At 41.0% G+C, this 26195-nt stretch overlaps 1 protein-coding gene and 2 long non-coding RNA genes across 6 annotated transcripts in view; 1 reads left to right on the forward strand and 2 right to left on the reverse strand.

Moving 5' to 3' along the window:
* Window positions 1-949: 949 nt before the first annotated feature.
* Window positions 950-2077, reverse strand: LOC309688261. The gene is made up of 3 exons (XR_014271025.1): window positions 2016-2077; window positions 1728-1815; window positions 950-1019 (listed from the first exon to the last, which is right to left on the reverse strand). It is a non-coding gene; the product is annotated as an uncharacterized lncRNA (long non-coding RNA).
* An 18898-nt stretch (window positions 2078-20975) lies between these two features.
* LOC309688346 lies at window positions 20976-23938 on the reverse strand. Of its 3 annotated transcripts, none has more exons than XR_014271047.1 (5): window positions 23905-23938; window positions 23168-23783; window positions 22658-22810; window positions 22201-22291; window positions 20976-21612 (listed from the first exon to the last, which is right to left on the reverse strand). It is a non-coding gene; the product is annotated as an uncharacterized lncRNA (long non-coding RNA). The 3 variants fall into 3 exon arrangements; XR_014271048.1 differs by having other exon boundaries at window positions 23168-23231; window positions 23652-23933; XR_014271049.1 differs by having other exon boundaries at window positions 23168-23933.
* Window positions 23939-24078: 140 nt separating this feature from the next.
* Window positions 24079-26195, forward strand: part of LOC309687686 (uncharacterized protein) — a 236000-nt gene continuing 233883 nt past the window's right edge. Inside the window, exon 1 of one of the 2 annotated variants that reach the window (XM_082502809.1) lies at window positions 24079-24742. In XM_082502809.1, the coding sequence (XP_082358935.1) occupies window positions 24693-24742 (50 nt within the window). In that variant the 5' untranslated portion in view covers window positions 24079-24692. The remainder of the gene's footprint in view (window positions 24743-26195) is intronic. The other variant, XM_082502810.1, reaches the window with a different exon arrangement.

A 26195-nucleotide genomic window follows, 5' to 3' on the forward strand; every position in this document is an offset into this window, starting at 1 on the left:
TGGAAGAAAACTCCCGCCGAACGGGGGTCCTTCATGGGCCTCTGTCCCGCTGTACATCTCTGTCTATCTTGTGTGTGTGTGTGAGATTTGGTTTTCGGTCAGAAGCAGGACTCGGCCTGAGTTTCTTCTTAGATTGTTCAAAGAGCGCTGTCATGACAGAGCTGCCGAGGACCTGGTTGAAGTCACACCCAGATCTGTTTTGAGGAGTTTTAAATAAAATTCGGAAGTGACAGGAGCTCTAAACCTGGCGGTGCAGCTCATAGGCTATTTATTCTCAGGTACGGGAAGCAAAACGTGGCAGATTTTTCTATTAATTGTTTTGACTCTGGGGGGTTAGGGCAGAGGCGGAGCCAGACATTTGAAACACCCGGGGCTTAGCCCAAAAGGGTGGTATGGGGGGGGGGGGGGGGGGGGGTAGAAATGACTGAAAGATTAATAGGCTCTGTTTTGAGTTTTGTTCAAAAAAGAATGACTTCAAATAGGGAAAGATATATATCACATGTGCAGGACACCTTAAACTAGTTTTTTAATTAAGCAGCAAGGCAGAACAAGGTCAGGGCTGTATCAAGACACGAGGACTAAACCCCAATTCAACCAGACCCAGAACTGATCCAGAATTAAAACAGGACTACAACAGTTCAAAATCAGGACTACTTGGGATTTAACCAAGACAGAACCACAATCAGAACTAGATGATAGTAGCACTAAAAATCATCATATACCTGCACTACACTTATTTTTTTAATTCTACCAAAGTACACTATTTAGATTGAAAAAAGTTTATATAATTATTTAGCCTTGTTGTGCAAACAAGCCTGCACAACTTAATAAATATAGAATTTGAAAAATAACAAACCTAAAAAGAAACACTAGGTACTAGATACATGAGTACCTATGATACGGTGATACTTTTGGTAAACGACCATTTGACTAACATGTTTGTCTCACCTGCTCTTGTTCATCTCTGTTCTGTCCTCATTCTCCATCTCCCTCTCTGTTCCTCTCTCTCCCTCTTTGTGCTGACAACCATCAAATATACAGTTGAAACCAGACATTTATGTACTCTTCAGATCAAAACACTTTTTTAATTGTAACATCAAATCAGACTAAATGTTTATTTTTTTAGATTGATAAATATAAAAAACATATTTGTTAACTTTAAGAGTAAAGAGAGAAACTATCTGTATTTCTTAATTGTAAATGGCACCAAATTGTATTCAAAACTGAGCCACACTTATGGAGCTCCATAGTTCTTTTCCTGGTGTTTTTGTTGACATCTCTTAATTTTCCCATTTCAAAGAAACAGGCTCTGTGTTTTGCCTTATGTGCATCCACAGGTGTGCCACCACTTTACTCACATGGACTCTACTAACCAATCAGAAGCTTCTTCAGCTCAGAATGGAATCGTCTGGAGTTTTCTTATTAATTAACAATAAACTTAGTGTATATGTACTCCTAAATTTAATGAAAGTGATAAAAAATAGACAGCTCTGTCTCTCTTTATTCTGACATTTAACTAATTCAAAAGATATTTCAATATTTATCTAAAACAAAAGTTTACTCTAAATTGATGTTGTACAGTAAAAACGTTTTATGTTTTCTCCCTAAAGTGTATGTAAATATCTGGTTACAAATGTGAATATCCTGCTGTGTACTGAAATCCCTCTTGTTTTGCATAGAAATATACTGAACAACATACAAAGCATAATATATAAAATAACATTTACCTGAGTTTTTTCTTTGAAAGAAGCCTCTAATGTCCATTCTTATATTTCAGTACATAACTGAAACCGAATTAGTCGGGGAGGGTAAGAACTGAAAATATGAAATAAACACATGTAAGCTAAGACTCTCTAAAAAAATAGCATTTGTTCGGCTTTTCATTTCGCCATTTGTTGATTCACTTGAAGAGCAAGTAACGTAATATTGGTCAAGTGATCAGTTTCATATCAATCTTTCGTGATACACCGTCATATTTACATTATTTGTACGGTACGAATGATTTGCTTTGGTACCTGGTCAAACTTAAGCTCTCCTTAGTATGGCTAGCTCCCTTTCTCCAACAGCGCACTCACGGGCAGCAGCTGCCCTGCCCTCTCGCTCAGTCGCTTAGTGCCTGAGCTCGGATCATACCAATATCAGGGGGGATTCACGCACAGTCGTAAATTCCCACAGTGTGCACTATGTGCTTCAAATATTGTGTGTACTTTTTGTTTTATACAGTTGTCAGCCAGGCATCTAACTATGAAAAAATTACACTCCAAAAGACCCCGGGCTTCTGACAAAACAACCCGGGCTTAAGCCCAGTAAGCCACCCCCACGCTCCGCCCCTGGGTTAGGGTGGGGGTTAGGAATATATATACATACAAATATACAAAAACTGATACAAACACCTGAGGACCCAGCCTTCATGGTCTAAGTGGGCCTCCAAAAGCCAGGTAGGCCGGAAGTGAGTGACCGAGCCCCAGGCCTCTCGGCCTGGGGCTCGGTCACTCAGGCACGGCTGGCTGCCGGCGGAGCTCACGGGCGCGTCACTGCAACTCCCCCTGGCTTCTGCTCCGCGGCTGCTGAGTGAGCCCTCATCTGGGATTAGGGATGGGTATCGAAAACCGGTTCTTGTTGAGAACCGGTTCCCACTGTTTCAATTCCTTGGAATTGTTTGCCATTTTTGCAAACGATTCCCTTATCGATTCCAGTCGCCCCGAATGACATCATCACGTTGCGGAGCGTCATTTACCTTGCAGGAAACACGGCGCGTAAGCGGCTCAAACGCTCAAAAGTTTGGTTATACTTTACGAGAACGGATGACAACAGGGCAACTTGCAATACTTGCAAAGTAGATATTTAATTTAAGGGAGGAAACACTACGAATATGCAAAAGCATTTGCTCACAAAACACGCGATGACCTTAAATGTATGTCGTGTTTTTAATTCCGCTCCGGACTCGTGAATCTCAGAAACCAGAAAATTCAACCCCTCACATTACATTGGCGGTCCACCAAGGTCATGGTGCAGGTGATCTAGGTCCAATGGTCAGGCGAGCACTGGACGACACAGGGTGGCAAAGAACCCAAATTCCTAACTTATCTTATGCTCCAAATTGTAAAACCTATCGCATAACTTGTGCCTGTGAGGATACAGTGATTTTGGAACATAAAGAAATTTCAAAAACACATGGTGAGGAGTGTGTAGATCATCCTCACGCAGTTGCTGGACTGTCGAATCTGCCTGACAGTCTATGGTCAAAAGGGCCCACGGATGTTGGCCTAGCTAAGTGTCCTCCTGTCTTGTTCCAGCTCAAGTCACACACACCAATCAATAGACCACAGTATAAACACAAACCTGAAGCAGAGGCAGGAATTACAGAAACAATAGAAGGCCTGCTAAGGGCCGGGGTGTTAGAGCCCTCTCACTCACTGTGGAACACACCAATTCTACCAGTGGAGAAACATGGAACAGGAAAATACCGTATGGCACATGATTTGAGAGCCATTAATGAAATATTGCTCTCTACTACTGCACCGGTACCAAATCCGTACACAGCTTTATCAGCTATCACATGTGACCAAAAGTGGTTCACGTGCATTGACCTGGCAAATGCATTCTTTTGTCTTCCTCTGCATGAGTCACTCAGAGACATTTTTTCATTCACATACAGAGGCCAACAACTCAGATACACACGTTTGCCGCAAGGCTTTGCACTTTCTCCAGGCATTTTCAATCAGGTGCTTAAAGAAGCCCTGTCGTCATGTAATTTGCCTAATGATTGTACATTAATACAATATGTTGATGATCTTCTCATTGCAGCCCCGTCAGCAGCGGATTGTACAGCGGCATCGTTCGTTGTGTTGAATAGGTTGGCGGAATGTGGCTTTAAAGTAAGTAAAGACAAGCTGCAGTTAGTTCGCCCTGAAGTGACCTTTTTGGGCCGGGTAATCGCACACAAATCAGTGGGTTTGATGAACACACACAGAGACCAAATTTTGACACACCCAAAACCGCGAACTGTGAGAGAAATGCTTTCTTTTCTTGGTTTAACAGGTTACAGCAGGCAGTTCATTCCGGATTATGCAGGCAAAACTGCCCCTTTAAGGGGCCTAATGAAGCAAGTTGGTGTTCGAAACTTTAAGGCTGAGTTGCCTTGGACGCCTGAAGCTGAAGCCGCATTTATTAGGGTGAAACAGGATTTGTCAAGGGCCTCAGATTTAGCCACACCCAATTATGATGAGCCATTCTATTTAGATGTTTCTGAAACAAACTCAATTGTAAATGGAGTGTTGTTTCAGAAAAAAGGGGGGGGTAGAGAAGTGCTCATGTATGTTAGTGTAAAACTACATCCAACAGAAGCAAAGCATCCTACATGCACACAACATGCAGCAGGGGTCGCTAGAATTATCCAAAAAACAGCACATGTAGTGAGAGAACACCCACTAAAAATACTCACTACACATAGCATAGTGGCATACGTGAATTCACAAGCATTTTGTATGTCACCACGGGCACAACAGAGACTGAGCAAAGTCTTAGAGGCCCCAAATTTGACATTCACACATGAAGGAATTAACATGGCAGATTTAATGGGTGTAGGGGAACCACATGACTGCGCCAAAAGAGCACAGATCGAGGAAAAGATTAGAGAGGACCTGAAGGCCGAACCCATACCGGGAGCTGAGGACTGGTTCACCGATGGATGTTGCCACCGAGACGAAGGAGGACTGAAAGCAGGGTATGCGGTGGTCTGCAGAGTAGAAGGAGATTATCAGGTCAGAGAGTCAGGAAGGATTGAGGGAAAGCAGTCGGCCCAGAGAGCTGAAGTGATAGCCTTAGCTCGAGCTTTGAGACTAGCCAAGAACAGGAGAGTGAACATCTACACCGATTCGGCATATGCGTTTGGAGCAGCGCATGTGGAGCTGCCTCAGTGGAAAAGAGCAGGATTCAGAACAGCAACCAATGCACCTATTTCGCACAAACATGAAATGGAGGAACTGGAAAAGGCCTTGGCTGACCCAGAGGAGGTGAGCATTATAAAATGCAAAGCTCACTCCCAAGGAACCAGTATGGTGGAAAAAGGAAACCAGAGAGCAGACGAAGCCGCAAAGGAGGCCGCAGGCTACAAAGGACAGAGACAAATGATACAGGTAACATCAGAAGAAGAGATACCTGTTGACCTGATTGAGGAAGTTAAACGGGCCCAGGAGGAGGCATCCCCAGAGGAAAAGGGGGTGTGGAAAAACAAAGGAGCCTGGCAGGATGGACATTTGTGGAGGGGGCCAGACGGGCGCCCCGTGCTGACAGCCAAAATGGCAGAACAGAAGGTGGATGAAGCCCACGGACTTGCCCACGTGGGGAGAGCCCAGATGGAAAGAAATTTGTGTCATTGGTGGCATCCTGAGCTGCGAGGAATGATAAGGGAGAAGGCCAGGATGTGCTTAATCTGTGGGGCACACAATCCTAAGCCAGCAGTAAAACCGGAAGTGGGTAAGTTTCGGCCCCCTGAGAGGCCGGGAGAGGAGATTGTTATTGATTTCACTGATATGATTGATTCCGGGCCGGGCGGTGTAAGATATTTGCTAGTGTGTGTTGACGCTTTGACCGGCTGGCCAGAGGCCTGGGCTACAAAAAAGGAGGATGCTAAGACTGTCATTAAGTGTTTAATCAATCATTACATTCCCCGTCATGGGTTCCCGAAAAGAATTAGATCAGATAATGGAACCCATTTTAAAAATCAAGATTTGGAAAAAGTAGAAAAAATGTTGGGCGTCCAGCATAAATTTGGAACGGTCTATCATCCTCAGTCTCAGGGGAAAGTAGAAAGAATGAACCTAAATTTGAAAAACAAATTGGCAAAAATCTGCGCGCAAACAGGGCTAAATTGGGTCGCAGCCCTGCCGGTTGCGTTGATGACCATAAGATGTTCTGTTAATCAATCCACAGGTTTTACACCATACGAGCTGCAAACCGGGAGACAGTTTCCGGCACCTTGGACGGTGGGCTCGGGTGAACGGGACAAAAAGGGGAACCGGTCCCACGCAGACTACTGGAACGAGCTAAAGGCGCTAGTGTCCAGTTTCACGAAACAGGCGGCTTGTAAAGGGCCCACAGGAGAAGGAGAGGTCCCGGACGCGAAAACAGTGTGGCTGAGAGTCATCAAACGAAAGTGGAAGGAGCCCCGCTGGACTGGTCCATATGAGGTATCGGCTCGGACGGCGACAGCAGTCCAACTGAAGGGGAAAGGTGACACCTGGTATCACTGGACGCAGTGCGCAGCTGCGCACGAGGGCTTGGTGGGGAAGGATCAATCTCAACCCGACGCAGGTGAAATTGAGCGGCAAAATAATCCCTCACACCTGTGCAACGGACCGACCGGTAGTCTACCCGGAAGGTCGAAGAAAGAAGAGCAGCCAAGGAGGAGATCGCCGCGCCAACGAAAAGGAGCGGTACCACACTGAACACCTAAAACAAGAGAGAGGCTCTGATAAAGGGCTTTGAACTTTTTACTACACCATAACATTCACATACCACCATGCCACCACAACAATTAGACACTGGTGATGAAAGAAGAGTTTCAAAAGCCATCACAATGTTCAAAATTATTATGAGTTTGATGTTAACTATGTTGCTAATCATGGCTATTTGTTTTTTGATTTGTTTGTTGCAGACCAACCCGGGAAACCAGTCTGAGCACGGAGGCCATGCCAGTCCGGCGTTGTTTGATACACCAAGTACATCACGCGTGGTCCATAGTGAGTTAAGGTTGCGGGCAAGAGTGAAGCGCGAGGTCTCTGGTAAAAAGGATGAGTGTCTCAGCACATATGGTGGTTTAGAATTAGATTATGTTATTGGCTCCACAACTTCCTTTACGTTTGATCTGTGTGATGTTGTCAATTGCAGGGACGTCGGCAGTGCTTGGAGGGGATACAATGTGTGGGTCTGTTGGGATTATTCAGTGAGTACGCACTGCGAGAGGGGAAATCGTCCTTATGACAGCTGGTGCCGTAATTGGGACCAGGTAAGGGGTTACACTGGGCAAAATTGGGAACCGTTAGAATCAGGATCAGAAAACGGGCTTAAACTACAGAGGGATTTTAGCCCCTCTGGAAACGCGTTAACTTTATCATTGGGGAATTGGGATCGCAAACAATCTATGTATTTAATTTTGGGGGTGGAAATAGCGGGGGTTGATCCAAAAGGGTTAATTAAAGTTAATTTCCTAGAAAAAACTAATCGCGTACCGTCAGGTAGAGAAGACATAACAACTCGTGTGATTTCTACTCCCACCAGCTCTGTTGCATCTTTTACAGGGCAGGAGGGGAGCGGGTCATCGGAAGCTATACCAGAGGAGCACGAACCAAGGGAGAGGCGAGTAGTGTCGGTGGACTACACCACCCTGAAACCTCAGGATTTGATTGAACGCGCTACCGGGTTCAGTGACAGTAACATCTGGCTGGACTGGATAGCCCAAAATGCTAGAGAACAAAAAGTGGCTAATTGTGTAGCCTGCGCTTCGGCAAGGCCGCGTTTATTTATAGAGCCTGCACCTCTGCATCCAGAGGATCAGTGGGGCTATAATTGTATGTTGCAAATAACTAGAGGAGCTGTGAATACGGGGAACTGCACTGTGTTGTCCAGTCTATTTCCCCCTATTGGCAAGCTCACGCAAGTAGGGCCGTTTATGCCCCGGAAAGATAATTATACGTGCTTTAAGTTTACCACAGATAAAGTTAAATATCGGTTGGGGGAAATTGACCCCAGTTGGTGTTCGGTCACCCAGATTGGGAGGACCACCAACAATGTGAGTGATGCAGCCACCCTAATTGGGACTTGGGCTAGGAGCGGGCTGTATTACTATTGCGGGCACAGGACTCTACTGGTACGTGTTCCTCTTGGGAGCGTGGGGACGTGCGCGATGGTGAGACTAGGAGCGCCACTTATGCTAATCGGAAATAAGGTAAAATCAATTCCCTCACACAATACGCGCACTTTGGCAGCCAAGCGCAAAAGACACATTTTGAGAAAGAGAGGAATACAAGACACAAATGTTTATGACCCTAGAATGAATTCCCCCACCTGGATCGACTCCATTGGAGTGCCCAGGGGGGTTCCAAATGAATTTAAACTTGTTGACCAAATAGCAGCCGGGTTTGAAAATATTCCAATAATTTCTGCTTTCTTTCCAGTGACTCCAAACAAGAATGTAGATAGGATTAATTATGTTCATTACAATGTACTGAGGCTCTCTAACCTGACCAGAGACGGATTGGAGGGGCTAGCGGAGCAGGTGGGTCCGACCTCGTTAATGGGAGTGCAGAATAGAATGGCCCTTGACATGTTGTTAGCGGAAAAGGGGGGCGTATGTGCTATGTTTGCCGACCAGTGTTGCACCTTTATTCCAAACAATACTGCTCCAGATGGGTCGGTAACCAAGGCTCTGGAGGGCCTAAAGAGCCTTTCTGAAACTATGCATGATCACTCCGGCGTTGGTAATCCGTTGGAAGGCTGGCTGACCTCAGTGTTCGGACGGTGGAAGGGGGTCATCGCTTCGGTCATGTTTTCTTTGTCTATTGTGGTGGGTATTATGGTTATTTGTTGTTGTCTCATCCCTTGTGCCAGAAGAATGTTCAAAAGTATGTCTGTGAGGGCAGTGGACCCTGGAGTCATTACTCCAATGTCCATGATGCCAATGATGCATGTGGAACTGAATGTGTAGGCCAAGGAGGGACACAACTGTTTGTGACCTCTGGATTCTCCAGAGGTCAACAGAGGGAATTGTAGAATAAGGAGGGGATGTTTTTCTCATTATCATTTAATATTTTAATATGCCATTATTAGTTCATTAGAAGTATATAACCAGCTTTGCATTAAGCATGAATTGAAGTTTTTGATCTTACATTATTCTTTGCATTACAGTGATGGTGATAACTTTAGTTTGATCTTTCTTACAGGTACCAGAATAATAACATGATTTTCCATTCCAGATGTAACCATGATCATTCCATACACATTGCAGTTTGTTGCTCATTCTAGAGTTGTGCTCAAGGTAATTAAAGGTTAAAAGCTACAGCCAGCGCGAGTCTGGCTGATCTATGGAGGGCAAAGGCTTTGAGCTTGGAAGGCCGCACGCGCTTACACAGCACTTATAAGATGTTATTCTTGGTGATTTTGTGCTTAGTCATGTTTTAATATGTTTTAAGTAGAAGTAGCTGATCCAGCAATATTCATTTAATATTATATACTTGATTTAGAGCAATACACACTGATGGTCTTAATAAATGAAAGAGTCCTTGTAGCTGCCATGTTGTGTCTCAGCAGGGTACAGACGGTTCCAGGAGAAGGGGGGCAGTTAGCGTCTGCCCTCGGGAAGGAGACAATGTTATTCTTTGTGTTAAATAAAATTGTCAACATTGATTGTATTACACCTGTCACTACGCATGAGGGGGCGTTCTAATACCCTGATTTCATAAAACTATGGAAATGTGTTTTTTGAGATGAGATCTGAGACTGTCTGCATACAGTGTCCATCTCCCACGTGTGTGATCATTAAATCATCGTTTGACTCAACCCGACCGGACCAGTGTTGTTATTGTGGGTTTTTCCTCTGGTGTCCATCTCCAATATTTTTGAACCATAACATTTTTTGAATCTCAACCCAGCAGCAGCGGTAACGTTTGCACGTCCTCTCCCGTTAATGCGGCAGGTAAATAATCAACTAACAGTGCATATTATGTTAGCGCGATCTGCCTCATTACAAAACCTGCCATTACTGTGCATTTAGGTGACCATGATGAGAGACAGACAGAGTCTGGCTCAGATGCTGGCAGCTCTCGCTGCAGTCTACCGTTAGCATCTCCTTTCAGGCCAGGATAGACAAATGTCACCGAGCAGTGACTAAGTTTGTGGTAAAAGCCTTGCACCCATTTGCCACAGCAGATGCCCCCGATTTTCGGTAAGTGAATGTGTTTAATTGTAGGCAGGGACATTACTGGATATTCTTGTGTAATTGCTACAGAATAATTTATGTTATACTTTGTTATTGCTACAGAAGAATATTTATTTTATTATTTTACATTTACAATTTTTTTTCCTGGGGTCCCTTTGACACCCCATTGAAGAGCCGTAGGCTGTGGATCTCTTAAGATCTCACTGTTGGGCTTGTAAGGCCATGTTACTCCTAAATTTCTATCTTGTTCAAAGAGAAGATATAAAACAAAGTTCTAAGCTAATCGACCTTAGTGTTCTCCTTTTTTAAAGAGAATCGATAAGAGAATCGAATCGTTAAACAGAATCGAAAATGGAATCGGAATCGTGAAAATCTTATCAATACCCATCCCTATCTGGGACTCTCCTCAGCTCTTTCTGGGACAGTGGCGCAGCTGCCCCTCTGTTGGTCTTCCTTGGTCTCTTGTGTTCTGGGGGCCTCTGGATGTCTGGAGTTTTGATCTCCTCCATACCTGCTTCATGCCCTGGAGGACGGGGCTGTGGCCCCCCCACACCCTCTAGCAGATCATTACATGAAGGAACCTTTAAAAAAACAAAACAAGCGCGTCCATGCTCACAGGTGTACACACGGGTGATCACACCCACAAACTACACCCTTTTTGGCTCCTACCTCAAAGCACACTGTGTTCTGTTGATCTTATGTGCTGCACAATAATGTTTAATATTTAGTATTTACTGTCATATTCCCATATATGATTGTGATGTTGTTTATTCTATTACTCTTGTTCTCTTCTGCTTGTTTTCTTTTTTCTTTCTCAGCAGGTGATCCAGGTGATCGATATATGCTTTTTTTTTTCTTTTTTTGTTTTTTTTCTGCCCGTTTTGTTGGTTTTTGTTTTTTGCCCTTCTCCCCCGTCCCTCTTCTCAGCTGTTTCTCTTTCCCTCTTTCTTTCCCCCAGTCAAGTCTGTCCCGTATTCAGTAAGTGAAAATAAAATAAACAATAAAAGGTGAATCAAATGGACCATTACGGCAAGGCTGGGATGGTCAATTTGGTAAAGTAAATCCGTTGGGCATCTTTCTTTGCCTTTAGACAACAATTCTGATGGCAAAAGAGCCAAACGGGACAGGCAAAAAAAAAAAAAAAAAAAAAAATTACGTCACAAGCTCTCTCGGTGGAGTGAAACTCTCCCGTCTGCTCCTTGCTATCTAAATATAACAGGACACTGGCGTAAATTCTCGACCTTCTTCTGTTTAATCGGCTTTCTGTTTGATGTTTATTCAGCTGTGTGAAAACCCCGGAGGAACCCTCCCGAGGGCTTAATAAAGTTTTTAATCTAATAACTTTAATCTCAGCCAAACCAATTTACTCAGGAACAAATAAAACACTGAAAAAAGTCAAACATTAACAATTTTAGGTTATCTAAGTGACTTATATATCATGTTTAACATGAGGACAAACAGACTGAGGAGATGGACTGGGGGGGCTGGGGAGAACACACATGGATGCACATGACAAACGGGGGGACCTGAAATGAAACACAAGGAGGGGAACATAGGGACTGACAAGGGAGACGAGACATGGGTGGAGATAAAGACATGACTGAAGACACAGACACAGACTCTCATAGGGGTTAAGTGGCAGGAAGGCTGATGGGGTAGCTTATTTGTGTAATCAGGTCTCTCCCGTTTTAGTGACACTGGGAGCTGGTGATGGGACAGGGGAGTCAGCTGGAAAGTTGGACAGAACGTTGGTGCCAAACCGAAAACACTGTACACTGTAAAATCTAATTAGTTCACAGAACTCAAAAAAACTATGCAAACTCATTGCCTCAAAAAATTGAGTAAAGTTTACTTAAGACTAAGTTAGGGCAACTTATTCATTTTCATTTTGAGTACACTGTACAACCTCTTTAGTTCCCAGAACTCAAAAAAATCTATGCAAACTCGTTGCCTCAAAAAAACGAAGTAAAGCTTACTTAAGATGATTGTTAGGACAACTTATTCATTGCAAGTCTGCAGTATTAAGAATAACTTGATGTTTCTGACTGTACAATACTAATTGTTTACCCACTGATAAACATTTCAAGTTCAACTAAATTAAAAAGAACAATTGGTGGTAACCTGAATATGAATCATGATTAATAAATAATTAACAACACTTTTTGAAATGATGTTAAAATCAGCACAACTTTTATTTTCAAATGCAAAAAAAGTATAACAGCCAACATACTGGACACTGTTCTGCTGAACAACAAACAATTATACTGCCATCATTGTTATAATCTTACAATGAAACAAAGTCTCAGATTTAATGATTCTGAAACTAATTTTAGGCTTACCACAACTTTTTTTGTACTTACATTACTTATATAATCAAAATAAAATGTATTTATTGTTCAGTCACAACTGCAGTCTCTAGATTAAATAACACATTTGTTTTGCATTCAAATAGGAGCTTGGTATGTTGTAATATTTTAAGGATGGCTTGCTTCCAGTCCTGGTAGTAGTACTGCCTATGACTGTCATGGACTTAGGTGATCCAAATGTAAGTGCAGAAGAAAATCTTTGAACCTGAACCTGCTGGTGACCATCTTCACTGACCACACCATCTGTGACGGAGGACTCATCTCTCCTGGTGTCCTGCAAGCAAACAATCATATTTTTAGAAAACCAACATATTTGCTTTCTTAAAATTTTTTTTCTGCATTTACTATAGAACAGACCCAAATTTAGACAATCTCAGGCTCCCTCCCTGCTGGAGAGGTGACATTCAATGTCCCACTTGTCAGTCTGGATAGCCCTGACTTCCACCCAACATACAATAATGTCATTAATGCATCATTTTAAAAAGGCCAATAACTTTCATTCTGATGATGCGCAAAATGATTTGGGCACAAAACAAATTTAACTGTTCAAAAACTTGCAGACTTCACTATATACAGTGCAGACAGTGTGGACCCTCTAAACTAAGTTTGTGTCATGATGTGCAGTGTGGCAGGCAGGAATTGGACCCAAAATGCAGGACTCAGAGGAAAAACGTGAACTCAAAAACTCTGCTTTAATGCAGGCTTGGAAGGAATATAAAACAATAAGAAACTACACTGGGAAATCCAAGAATATAACTCACGAGAGAAAACACAGCACGAGAGGGGAACCAACGTTAACGACGCGACAACAAGAACTAACTGACAGGGACTAAAATACACTGGCAGGCACATTAGGAAACGAGGAACAGGTGGGCACACAGTTGGGACTCATGGACATAACGAGACACAGACCTACAAAGTAAAACAGGAAACACAAACTATTTTACAACACAAACGGGGACCCGAACGGAGCACAGAGGGAAGACACAGGTAGGGATAATAAACACGATGACCAAACCCAAAGAACTAATACAAAATCAGAATAAACTTGGGTGACAGAGCGCCTTTTCGTTAAGTAAAGCAGAACTTGGAGCCCCATCTTCGGTTAAAGCCAAAGTCTCGTTGCAAAAATTACAACCTCTGTAACTACCCCCACAAATACGGCACCTGTGGTGTAATATATCCCCCAATGCTTTCAGTTTGTGTCTTGTACAGATCCCATGTGGTCGTTGAAGTGGCGCTTGTAGCGTTAAGTCCAAGTGCTAACTTCAGTTTCACACAAATTGTTACGTGCTTAAATTACACAAAATGTCAGAAATCTGCACCGTCGTGAACAAAAATCCAAACCTAACTTTTCATGATTTGTTAGGCTGACCCTCTGAGGTCCAAAATATAACTGGACATTTTTGACTCCTGTTGATTTTACATTTGTATTTCACCCTCAGATTGTTTCATTTTTATTTTCTTCCTGCCTTGTTTGGTATCATTCTTTTCAGCTCAACCTCATGTGTCTGAATTTAGTTGGTTTTTTCACTGACTTACTGTATTAACACAACTGATCTGAAATCACACAAAAAAACCCCATAAAATCCTAGTAGTTGGGTTTTTTTTACTGTCAAAACCACAGACATGTTGAGTAAATTATTTTTATAACTTGAAATGCAAATATAAATTGTACATTTTTAAAAGTTGTGCACACATTTTATAAACATATACAACTATTTATCTGAAAATGCAACCAATACATCTGGCATTTTTAAAATTTGGTACAACCATTTAAAAATACTACTATAACTAAAATGAAAGAACAATCAGGTGTCACAATAAGATGCCCCACAAACTACTTGTGCCAGTAAAAAAAATGTCCACCACAAGAGGACAACAGGTGTAGCACTGCTCCTGTTTTCACCTGGTGACAGTGTTTACATTGCAATGTGCCTTTGTGACAGTCATTAGTGGCCTCACTGACACACAAAGCAAAACTATGACTACACAACACACTAACTATACACTCCACGCTAAACATCACAAATCTCCCACATCTCAAAACCGGCTATCGATCTCTGTCTCTCTCTCGCTGTCTTGCTTTCCCCTCTTCCTAAACAACCAAATCCCAGATGCTGACTTTTTTTAAAAAATTGGTCGACATGGTGCATTTTTCCATCGAGAGGAAAGAGGTCTCTTTTTTTCTTTCTTTACTGTTTTTGCACTCTCATTAGAAGATGCTTAATTTAAAAATAAAAAAAAAAAACAAGAAAGAAGAAAAAATGATATGATTTAGTTTAGTTGAAATCAGGCACCTTCTGTTTAAATGTGTTCTTGTGAATTGATTGTGTATTGCATACATTTGATTTGACTTTCTGCGAGACAACAGTCGTCCGCTGGCCAAAAAAAGTTTTCCAAATACCTCCACGTGATCAAGCCTGGATTTAGAAAACAATAGCAAAAAAATCTGCACCTCCTGCTTCACATGCAATTTGTATTTGTGTGTTCAGAGGCGGCGGCGAGAGGGGAGACCTCGGCTCATCCACGGAACAACTGAGGGAAAAGTGTGGACTTTATACCAGTTTTTAAATTGTGTTGATCGGCCACGTAAAACCAGAGTTATGATAAAAATATCTGCAATGTTTCTTTGTTTTTTACTGAATACTGTCGTTGTTTATATTTACTGTGGGAAGAAACGGTAAAAACAGGAGTGACGGCGGTGTTTTTGAGATGTGAGAGATTTGCGACGTTTATGTATGATCAACTGCATATACCTGCTTAGGAGAAATGCAGAAATTATTCAAGTTATTTTCAGCAAAGTCATTCAAAAGTTGTGCTCACAGATCCAGCGAGCTAAGCAGAGGGTGCATTACCATCAAGAGATACACGCAGTGAGTAAAGAGGGAGAAACACTACTGGTAAGCAGCCCATGCAGCAAACACCAGCCAATCCTGATGTATCCTGAAAAACACAGAGACATGACAAACTGAGACTCACACAGTACTTGATACACTTAAGGCCAGCTCACAATTTCTACACATTTTTCAAGTGTGGTCATTCTGCTTCAGCAGCTTCCCAACACACCAAAATGCTCCAGCAGGCAACAAGCTGCTTTATGTTCACAGCACCAGTTAAGTGACTCGTTATACAAACACACAGCAATGTAACACAACTGAGTGTTTCTCACCAACAATATTCGGCCAGTAAAGCAGAACTTGGAGCCCCATCTTCGGTTAAAGCCAAAGTCTCGTTGCAAAAATTACAACCTCTGTAACTACCCCCACAAATACGGCACCTGTGGTGTAATATATCCCCCAATGCTTTCAGTTTGTGTCTTGTACAGATCCCATGTGGTCGTTGAAGTGGCGCTTGTAGCGTTAAGTCCAAGTGTTTACTGTGATGGATTTAAAGTGCGTGTGACTGGTGCGCAGTGGCTGTGGTGCTCACGGTCAGAGTTCAGTCACAAAGAGGGTAACAGAGATGAATTTAAAGTTAAGGTGATGGTGCTTAGATTCATTCACAGACTGAAACCTTCACACCAACTTTATCCTGTGTCTCTTAGTTTTAGACTAGTTGTTTAGTCTATTTTGATGTTTTAAACCATATCACAGGGTTTTTACTTCACCATTTACGGGGTTTTAACAAGCAAACAAAAGACAGATCGTGATGTTTGAAAATGTTTTGGAAATATTCTTTAAAGATTAGATGTAAAATACGCAGAGGATAAATTCAATTGGTTTATTAGTTTATTACATAAGTTGAAAAAAAGTTAAACAAGTAAATAAAGAAACAACGTAAAAGAAAAGTAAACAAAACAAATCGGTAAATAAAGGAAAATGGTAATAAGAAGGGAAAAAAAAGAAAAGAGAAAACCCCAACAATCCCCTCTGAGCAAGCACTAGGCGACAGTGGGGAAGAAAAACTGCCTTTAAACGGGCAGAAACTTCCGGCAGAACCAGGCTCACGAGGGGCAGTCAACTGCCGGGACTGGTTGGGGTGAAAAAAGATGAAGGAGAGAGGGAAGAAGTGTTAGGAGAGAAGGGGAGAGGAGAGGTGAAAATTAAGATGGAACAGAGGTGGAGGGAGACGAGGTGACATCTGCAGTAGAAAAAATAGAAAAAGTAGAAAAAGCAGGAGTGTCCCTCCTCCAGAAGAAGCGGAAACGTTTTTTCTTCTTTTCCATGAGCTTTTCCACGACCACTTTTTTCTCTAGGATGAGGGTTCTCAGCTGATCGGTTGTTTCTTCAACTTCCTTCTCAAGTTTCTGGCATCTTTGCTCCATTTCTTTTAATAGATTGCGGTTGTCTGTATTTTGCTGTTGTTTTTCCTTGTGCATCTTTTCTAACTGCTCATTTCTTCTCTCCAAGTCCTGGAGAATACGTTTTTTTTCTTCTTCCTGTTGCTCTTTCTCTTGAAGAAGCTCTTTATTTTTGCACTCTGTTTCATCCAGCCTGACTTTCAGCACTTCGTATTTTTTCTTTATGCCTTTGAGTTGGTCCTGCATTTGTGTGACCCCTTCCTTTTTCTGTCCGAGGATTTGTGCAGTTTGTTCCATAGCTTCATCAAGCGTTCCTTGGAGCGCCTGATTCTTTTGCTCCATGTTTTGGAGATCCCTTTGCATCTGCCCAATAGTAGCATTCGCGCATTGAAGCTGGGCAGACGTTTCTTTTAATTCAGCACTCTTTGTCTTGTTTTCCTTCATCAGGACCAAAATCCTCTCTCGTGCTTCACCAAACTTTCCTTCCCAGGCCTCACTAATAATTTTTGTGTAAGGCTGGCGTTGCTGTTGTTTTTCCAGCTCTTGATTTCGTGCTTCCAATTGTCTGCACTTCTCCTCCAGTTGAAGCTTCTCTTCTTCAATTTGTTTAATTTTTGCATGTAGGTCGGAGTTTTCCTGTAATGTCCTTTGGACTGATGAGGCACCAATGGATCGTGTCATATCAGGCTTACCTCTTGCAGTGAGTGGCCGGCCAGACCTCGAAGGAGAGGCAGCAAGATTGTTTATTCTTTGTTGGTGTTTTCGTGGATACATTTTTAATCCTGTGCACAGTGACTCTGAAGAGGTTTACAAATACTTTCAAATGTATCTCTGGTCGAACGTTTGAAGGCTGCGAACAAACTGACTAAAACTTGCTGCTCCTGACCCCTATTTATAGAAAAACTTCAAAGGATCAAAGGCATGTCCTTGTGACATCATCACATGTCCTTGTGACATCATCACTCTTTATGAATCAGATTGTCACATGACATTTTAGAATGGGGATGTTTGTTTGTTTTTAAACCGTTTTCAAATTTAACCCTCTGTGGTCCAGGGTATAATTGGCCGTTCTTGACTATTTTTGATTTTACCTCTATATTTCACCTTTAAAATATGTTTTTCTTGCCTTATTTGGCACCATTATTTTCAGCACTACCTCAAATATCTGAAATTTGAGTTATTGTTTTCATTTTGGTATACTATATTAGCACAGTTCATCTAAATTAATAACACAATAAATTGTGTGTGCATCTCCTGTTTTGTCATGGTTGTATGTCCCGGTTCGTGACAGGCTGCATGAGCTCATCTGGTGGGAGTGTAGTACTGTAGTATTTCAGGCATAAAAATGTGGTTTTCACAGACCTTGTCACAGGGTCTGAGTTGGAAGATTTTGGTAAAGCTTTGTCCCTGAGGTAGTTGAAAAACCCCAGTTGGGTAAAGCGTTTGGGTTTTTTTGTTAACAGACATGCTTATCTATTTAGTTGGTGTTTTTTTTTTCAGCTAAATTTTTTAGTGCAATTAGCACTTTCAGCATCAATCCATAGCAATGTGTTGTATTTTTCACATTGTCTGTGTGTAAAATACATATGTAAGCATAGATTACACAAAGGATCCTGCACGCCAAGCTGGATACAAATAGAAATCCCTGGAAACAATTCTTTCTGCGCTTAAGAGCAGCTTCCTATTGCAACGCTGGAGGATTTGTCACCATTACTGGATACGCTGCAGAAGCACAGCAAAGCAGTGACTGTGTGGAGTCGAAAACTATTACACCAACTACACTACACACTCACCCACATTACCCCAATCACTGGCGTGTTTACACAACAGAGACGCTGAGTCTTTGTTACGGGCGCCAGCCACTGTGACCTCGTTGTGTGGACACAGAGAGACCTTGCTGTGACTCGCGTCTTCCCTGCTGTGGATTTCTGGAAACCGCGCTTAAAGCAAGCACAAGACTTCTTTCGTAAAGTGTGCCTTCCTGAACTTGTTGGGAAATACTTCTGGAAACAACGTGCTGCTCTAAATAGCCTGTAATGTTTCATGTTGTGGTTAAAGATTGATGACAGCTGTGTGGTGCGATGTAAATAGTTTGCATTTCATTTTTATGTGATTGCTGTGTACATGTGAATAGATCTATAATAAAGAAAAACAAACAAATATACTATTCTTTTTTGTTTTATTAATGATGTGGATATGATGTTTCAAGAAATGCAGACCAAGCTGTCGTTGTTTGTTTACTTATACAGCGTGTCTTGTAGAATTAGTCATATCTCAAGTCTAATAACAGAAGACAGGAAAAGATCAGTAAAGAAACAACTTCCCCAAACCAAAGTACAAATGAAACGATAAGTAAAACAGGTTGATTTAAAGTATGATTAAAGTTCAGCCTGATTAATATAAATGTCACTGACAGTTGCTAATATATTGGAAAACCAAAATCCTTACCACTCACTTGATGTCTTTCTGTCCAACAACTCCTTTTCTAGACTTGTAAGAGTTTGATGTAATGTGTGGAGTGCTGGTCCCGAGCCTCAAAAACACTAAGAAGCAAGCAGAGGGAGAAAAACCATAAAAGTATTCAGAAGCTGTATTGGCTGTGCAACCATTATAACCTATGACACAAAAGGTCAATGTACACTTCATACAACCAAATTAGAATAGCACATACAGTATTAAAACACCATCTACTACTGTGTCTGAATGTGTGGTACACTGAAAAAAAGGCCATGTTGGATTTACATTGTTTGCACACAACTGTTTTGCTTTGGCAGAAACTTAAACAACTGAGTTAAATCAACACAACTTATTCACATTCAATAAACCTGTGCATTTTGTGTTGATAAAACATGATTGAAACATGTTTAGATGAAGTAAGGGGAGCTCTTGGAATATTTTAATCCTTCGCAATGTTGTCATTTTACTTCAACGCTATTCAATAACGTTTAGTCCAGTACTGCTTGGTCACTTGAATACTACATGTTGTCTTCATATAACATAATGTTCAACAAAGTTTAGAGTCTGGTTACCACAAAAATTGAATGGATCTGTTGAACAACTACCATCCTCCTATCTTTATCCGGGTTGCAGGGGGGCTGGGGCATAATCCAGAAATGATGGGGTAAGAGGCAGGGTACACCCTGGACAGCTCACCAGTCTGTCACATAGAGACAAACAAACAAACAACCTCACACTCACAGTGATTTTCTTGCAGTTTGAAATCTCATGCGATCTTGTGAATTTCACGAGTCCACAAACTAACCACTCTTACTAGATTGTATCAGGTCATCTCAACAAGAACAAATTAAGTTGTTGAATTTCATACAGATCCTACATGATTTAATTACGTTCAAGATAGAAACATGACATTTTTGTGTTCAAATTACAAGGTAGACTTTTTTAATGTAACAACCACCCAATTTACTTTGTTCGGTATACTGAAAAAAGTACAGGTGGCTGCTCGACTCGACTGAGATGGATGCCTTCCTCAAACCACGACCCAAAGCGCACAAGACTGAAATACCGTGCGGTGTCGTGAGAGTTAACATTGCTATATTATTCACTGAAAAAAATATGTTGTTGGATTTACTTAATTCAATGGTGGACATTTGTTGCACACAGATGTTTTGCTTTGGCAGCAACTTAAACAATTGAGTTAAATTAACACAATTTATTCATGTTCAATAAACTTGTGCAATTTGTGTTGATAAAATGTGACTTAAACATGTTTTGATGAAGTAATTTGAGCTCTTGGAATATTTTAATCCTTCACAATTTTCTCACGTTATCCCAACACGATTCAATAACTTTTACCCAATACTACTTGGTCACTTAAATACTACATGTTATCTTCAAATTACATTTTGCTATTATATTCTAGTATCAAATACACAATTTTCAAATGGAGGCCTTATAACAGATTGTATTGTTCTCTTCCAAGATGGTTGCTGGCATCCACCAGTAACCTTTCAAAACAAAATGTCTAATTTCACTGCAGTAGGTAAAGAATTAAACTGACATTACTCCTCTACTGAATCTATATAAATCAACAGTTAAATAATGTCAGTTCTTCCGTGTTCTCTGGAATCAATCGCAGCAAAGAAATTAGACTGTTTCTTTTGAAAAATGTTGGGAAAGAACAATACAAAACATTCTATTTAAGGCCTCTAACGTCAAGATTCAGTTAAACAACAATTATGACTAAACAATTTGAGGTAATGTTAGTTTCCATTAACATTAAATTAGGTTACTGAATTGGCAAACACCTTCCTATTAACACTACCCATTTTACCCCAATAACTAAAGAAATTAGCACTTGCAGGTCAAAAACTTTATTCAAGAGACGCAAAAATAACATTGATACAGTGACTGTCAAAAATTACAGCACTGATCATACTGTGACATCTTGGTTCAAAACAGCACACTTAGAAATATTCAACGTTCTTTACTTCAACTGAATGAAACTGAAAATACCATTTCACACGACCCATATGGGATATTTAGACTGTATAACTGTTCACGCTACATCTCTTCACTAGTAAAAGAAAGAAAAAATACAAAGAGAAATTTAAAAATGCTGCCAAACAGACAAACAGAACTTGTACAGAGCAAAAGGAAAAACAAACAACAACAAAAAACGGCTCGTCCTCATGGCAGTTGCAGAGTATATAAAAATGAACCCTGCGATCCGTTCCTGGAATTGAGCTTCAAAAATGCAGCAGAACAAGTGTGAGATTTAAATGTCCTCTCACCTAGAGCTGGTCACCTCACATGCATAACAGTGAGCTTCGTTGCAGGAGCAGTTTTGTCTTAGTTGTGAGCTTTTCTTGAGAGCTGAGTTGCATCCAACTCCATTACCACCCATTGAATCACCTCAAAAGTGTAGCAGAGTTGTGATGGGTAACTCATGTTGAAGGAATAAAAAGGTCCAAACAGCATGGCTACTGCAAAGGTCACGTTATCCAGATCTTGAAGAACAACATCAGAAAAGTCATTGCCTGCCGCATCCTCTGGAGACAGATGTTCATTGTGGTTTTCTCAATCTGTGCAGTGGCCTCAGTCAAGTCCTGGTTAAACACAAAACATTTCTTTAAGATTCCTTTTTAAACTCATCTCTTTTGAATCTACCAGTTCTAATGTTAGAGTAATTTAAACCAATGCAAGCAACATAGTAAATAGCTATAGCCAAAGAGTGGCCTGCCATGCTGCCATTCATGGTCTAACAGAGTTTCTAAGAGAGGGTGAAAAACATAATAATTTCAAATGCTTTACATTAGTTTTTGTTAGAAAGACCATCAGAAATCCAGGTTATGTCACTCAGAAGATGTTAGAATTTAGACTTTCAGCCCCACAATTTGGTTAGCTGTTGGTCAGTTGGTCACTTTTTCAAACAAAAGCTAATATAAATATTGGTGGGATTTTCCTTTGTTCATTAGAATGACAAATTTAAAGTTTTTTCACACTGATGTGACCCCTAATACAGGGGTGGGGGTGGGGCCTCAAGGGCCGGCGGCCGAGTTCACTACCAGGCCTCATGTGAACTTCAAATTATTAAAGAGGACTACTGGTCCTAACCAGTCCAATGAGGGATCAAGTGGATAACTAAATGCATTTTTAAATGTTGCAAAGCCACAATCTACTCATAAAACACTCACCATGAACTCCTGCACCAAGATGTTGCAATTGTCTTTCACACAGATGCGGAGCACTTTGATGAGGGACTCCGAGCATTAATGTCATCCTTGACTATTATAACAAAGAAAACAGAGATTTGTGAACTTTTCAGTAGCACAGAAGAAAATGATCCCAGACAAAAACTCTTGACTTTTTAAACCAGTCAACATGCAACACCAGCATCTACAAAGCAATATCAAAAGTTCCTGTTTGACATCAACTTTATGGATATATAGTTTCCAGAACATTTATTTTTTAAAAAAGATAATTTTTTCTCAGTGGGCCAGTAAATGCATGACGAAAATTATGGCATCCTTTTAGTGGAATCATTACTCACAGGTAATAGTTGACTGTTTCAATGGATGTAGCATAAAAATCTTTTACTGACCTAATGCAATGCATATACACTTTGTAGTTAAAGAATTTTAAAGTTCTTACTGTCATTATGGCAGCTACATCCTTTAGCTTTGTGCCCTGTTCCCCCGATCACTTTGCAAACACTTTCAGCAGACTGTCAGAGAAAAACTCAGCTCCGTCAGAAACCTTGACTGTAAAGGCATGGTTGGGATGCACTGGAATGCTGCATTTTATCTGAAATGACATAAAATTATTTTGAAATAACAGCAGGCACTGTGCTTGGTTAATCAGTAATGTTTTGTTGAATAAAAACTGTTTCCAGATCTTATGGGATCAAAAAAAATCCAAAGATGTTTTGTTTCTGATTTGCAACCCAACAACCCACAAGTTACAACCTCATTTCAGTTCAAGTGTGCATTAATGCGAGTCCAGTAATCACCTTTCTGGCAATACATACAGGTATAAGTTAAACCTATGGCAGATTTTGGATCTCTCAGTTGTATTAATAGGGTGAGTATGCATGCACCTAATAATTATAAAAAACCTATTATAATTAAGTTACAGAAACGAAAATAGAATATACTTTCTTACCATAACACCTTGAACCCACAATCCATCAGCTGACTCCTGGTGAAATGCAGAATAGAGGTCATCTCTCAATGTGCAGCAAAAAAAACAAAAACAAAAACAAAAGGACAGCAGGTGAGGGCAGGAGGGGTAGGGATGTAAGCTAGCATAATGCCGCTGATGATATTAGCTAAAGCTGTTCAATGTCCAAAATCTCACTAACACCATGGTGCAGTAAATACACAATGTAACTGAAGAGTCAGTTGACAAATCTATTCACACAGAAAACCAAATTATGTTATGAGTGCCTCGTAATTAGGTTTAATGTGATATTACGGCTCTTCTGCCAAAGACAAATTCAAATGAAAAAGCGCCAATTCTTTGACAACAGATAAAACAGCAAATAAGCTAACGGCTCTTTTTTAGCATGTTACATGGCGACACTCTAGACGTTTAACTACATTTGGCTGAAATATGGTAAAAATGAATTCAAAAAATCAAGACATACCAAAAACGTAGAGTTGGCTGCTCGACTTGACTGAGATGGATGCCTTTTTTAAACCACGATCCAAAGCCCGCGAGATGAAATCACGCGTGGTTTCACGAGATTTAACGTTGCTATCTTATTGACTTACTTCACCTGAACATGATATGAACAATTTAATACACCCTTTCTGCATATCATGTAGTTTTTACACTATATAGTTACATTTAACTTTAAAACATGAGGCAATTGTGTTAAATGCATGCAAGATGCTTACATAAATCCAAGAGATGGCCAGTCCCTTTTTTTCAGTGTTGACTTACTTCACTTGAACATGATATGAACAATTTAATCTTCCCGTTCTGCATATCATGTAGTTTCTACACTATATAGTTGCACTCAGTGTTGGTCAAGTTACTTGAAAAAAGTAATCAGTAACTAATTACTGATTACTTCCCCCAAAAAGTAATCCCGTTACTTTACTGATTACTTATTTTCAAAAGTAATTAATTACTTAGTTACTTAGTTACTTTTTAAAAACACGATTTACAACCTGAAGAGGTGATAAAGCGATAGATCTTTCAGCCCAATTCTACTTTTTCTACATAATCCATCATACAAAATGTAATCAAATGGAAAAGTCTCTTTTTTTAACTTGTTTTATCAGTTTTAATCTTTTAACTTTATGCATCAAGCAAAAATTTAATTATATGCAACATTCTCTGACTTGAATAAATTAGTTTAACATTGAAACCTATTTTCTGCACATTCCAGCACATAAAATAAAATATTTTTTGTGTTTACACTCACTCTTTCAAATAGATGCAAGTAAAACACAGCAGAAAATAAATAAAGTCAAAGACTCAGCAGTCCTGTTGCTCTATTTTCACCTGTAAAGCAGGACTAGGGTAGGCGGAGGTTTACCCTGGTGCAGGTGTGCCGCGGTCAGTTGAAGAATCCGCGAGTTTCTCTGTGAGTTTCCCATTACGTCATTGTGCACTCGGTGCTTGCTTGGAAGTTTAGGGGTTTTTTTTGGTGTAAAAAGAAGTTTTCTTCCCACGCACGATGGACACTAATGGTTTTGTCACTTTTTATGGAATCAAACTCAAAGTAAGGTCAGTACTTCCACGCTTTAAACGCTGCACGCTCATACTCTCTCCCACAATCGATATATGATCCACTGTTGATCTGCACACAGCTGTTGTCACCAACGGCGCACTCGCTTACATCACTGTCGTGAGACATTCTCGCAAAAAAATCACGGTTTTAGTAACGCAGTAACGCAGCGTTCCTACGGGAAAGTAACGATAATCTAATTACCGTTTTTGCAATAGTAATCCCTTACTTTACTCGTTACTTGAAAAAAGTAATCAGATTACGCGTTACTGCCCATCTCTGGTTGCACTTAGCTTTAAAGCATGAGGCAGTTGTGTTAAGCTGGGCACACACTGTGCAATTTTTTTTCTGTTGCGCGATTCAGCTCCTGCTCAAACTGTACGATTGACTCACAGGGGTTAGAAGTTCGTAGGTCACGATGCAGGGTCTCACACTATACGGCCGATGCTCTGATGCGACCTGAGTGCTCACACTGTGCGTCCATAAAATGAAGGTTATAACAGAAAATCTGTCGCTCACTCTCCCTCTCTGTCTTTCACTCACACAGACACACCACCACCATCAACTTTGCTAAATTGCTAATGAAAAACATTGATCAAGCAGCTGTGATGAGCAGCAGTGTAAATCCAACTATTTTCACGGTTGTTGTGGTCGTGATAATTTTGTGAGGCCACATCGAAAAGGCTCGGATGAGCTTTCCAAAGTTCTACAAGTTGTGCCTCCATCGCTTGTGTCCAGATCACACGCTGCACTGCTGTGCTACTCCGTCTTTTTCACCGACGTTTATGTGTTTGCGCGTGCGCAGTGTGAGCGGCTGCGGTGACACCCTCACGACGGTCGTGAGGATTTCAAACAGGTTTTAAATCCTCCAGACCAAGCGATTGATGATCGGGAGCTGGTTGTGAGGTGTTAATCGCTTCTCGTTACCCCACGTATACTACACGATGCACGACGCACGATGAACGCCAAATTCGGGCCGATCACCAAAACTGTCGTACGACTCAAAAATCTGCTCAAAATGGGCCAAAAATCGCACAGTGTAAGCCCAGCATTAAATACACGCAAGATGCTTACATAAATCCAAGAGATGGCCAATCCCTTTTTTCCAGTGTATTGACACTGTCAGTTTAGGCCTAAAGCGATATGTGTGTGTGTGTGTGTGTGGTTTTTTTACTATACATGTTGCTAGATAGGCTGAGACACTGGGTGGGTGTATCTGGGTCTGCTTTGGATTAGTTCACATCTCTAAATACATAGGTCCTTTTCGACTTCTCTTACCTATGGTAAATGGACTGGTTCTTACAGTGGGGCAAAAAAGTATTTAGTCAGCCACCGATTGTGCAAGTTCCCCCACTTAAAATGATGACAGAGGTCAGTAATTTGCACCAGAGGTACACTTCAACTGTGAGAGACAGAATGTGAAAAAAAAAATCCATGAATCCACATGGTAGG

Source organism: Aulonocara stuartgranti (assembly GCF_965226115.1).
Source record: "Aulonocara stuartgranti genome assembly, chromosome: 14".
Classification (NCBI taxonomy): domain Eukaryota; kingdom Metazoa; phylum Chordata; class Actinopteri; order Cichliformes; family Cichlidae; genus Aulonocara; species Aulonocara stuartgranti.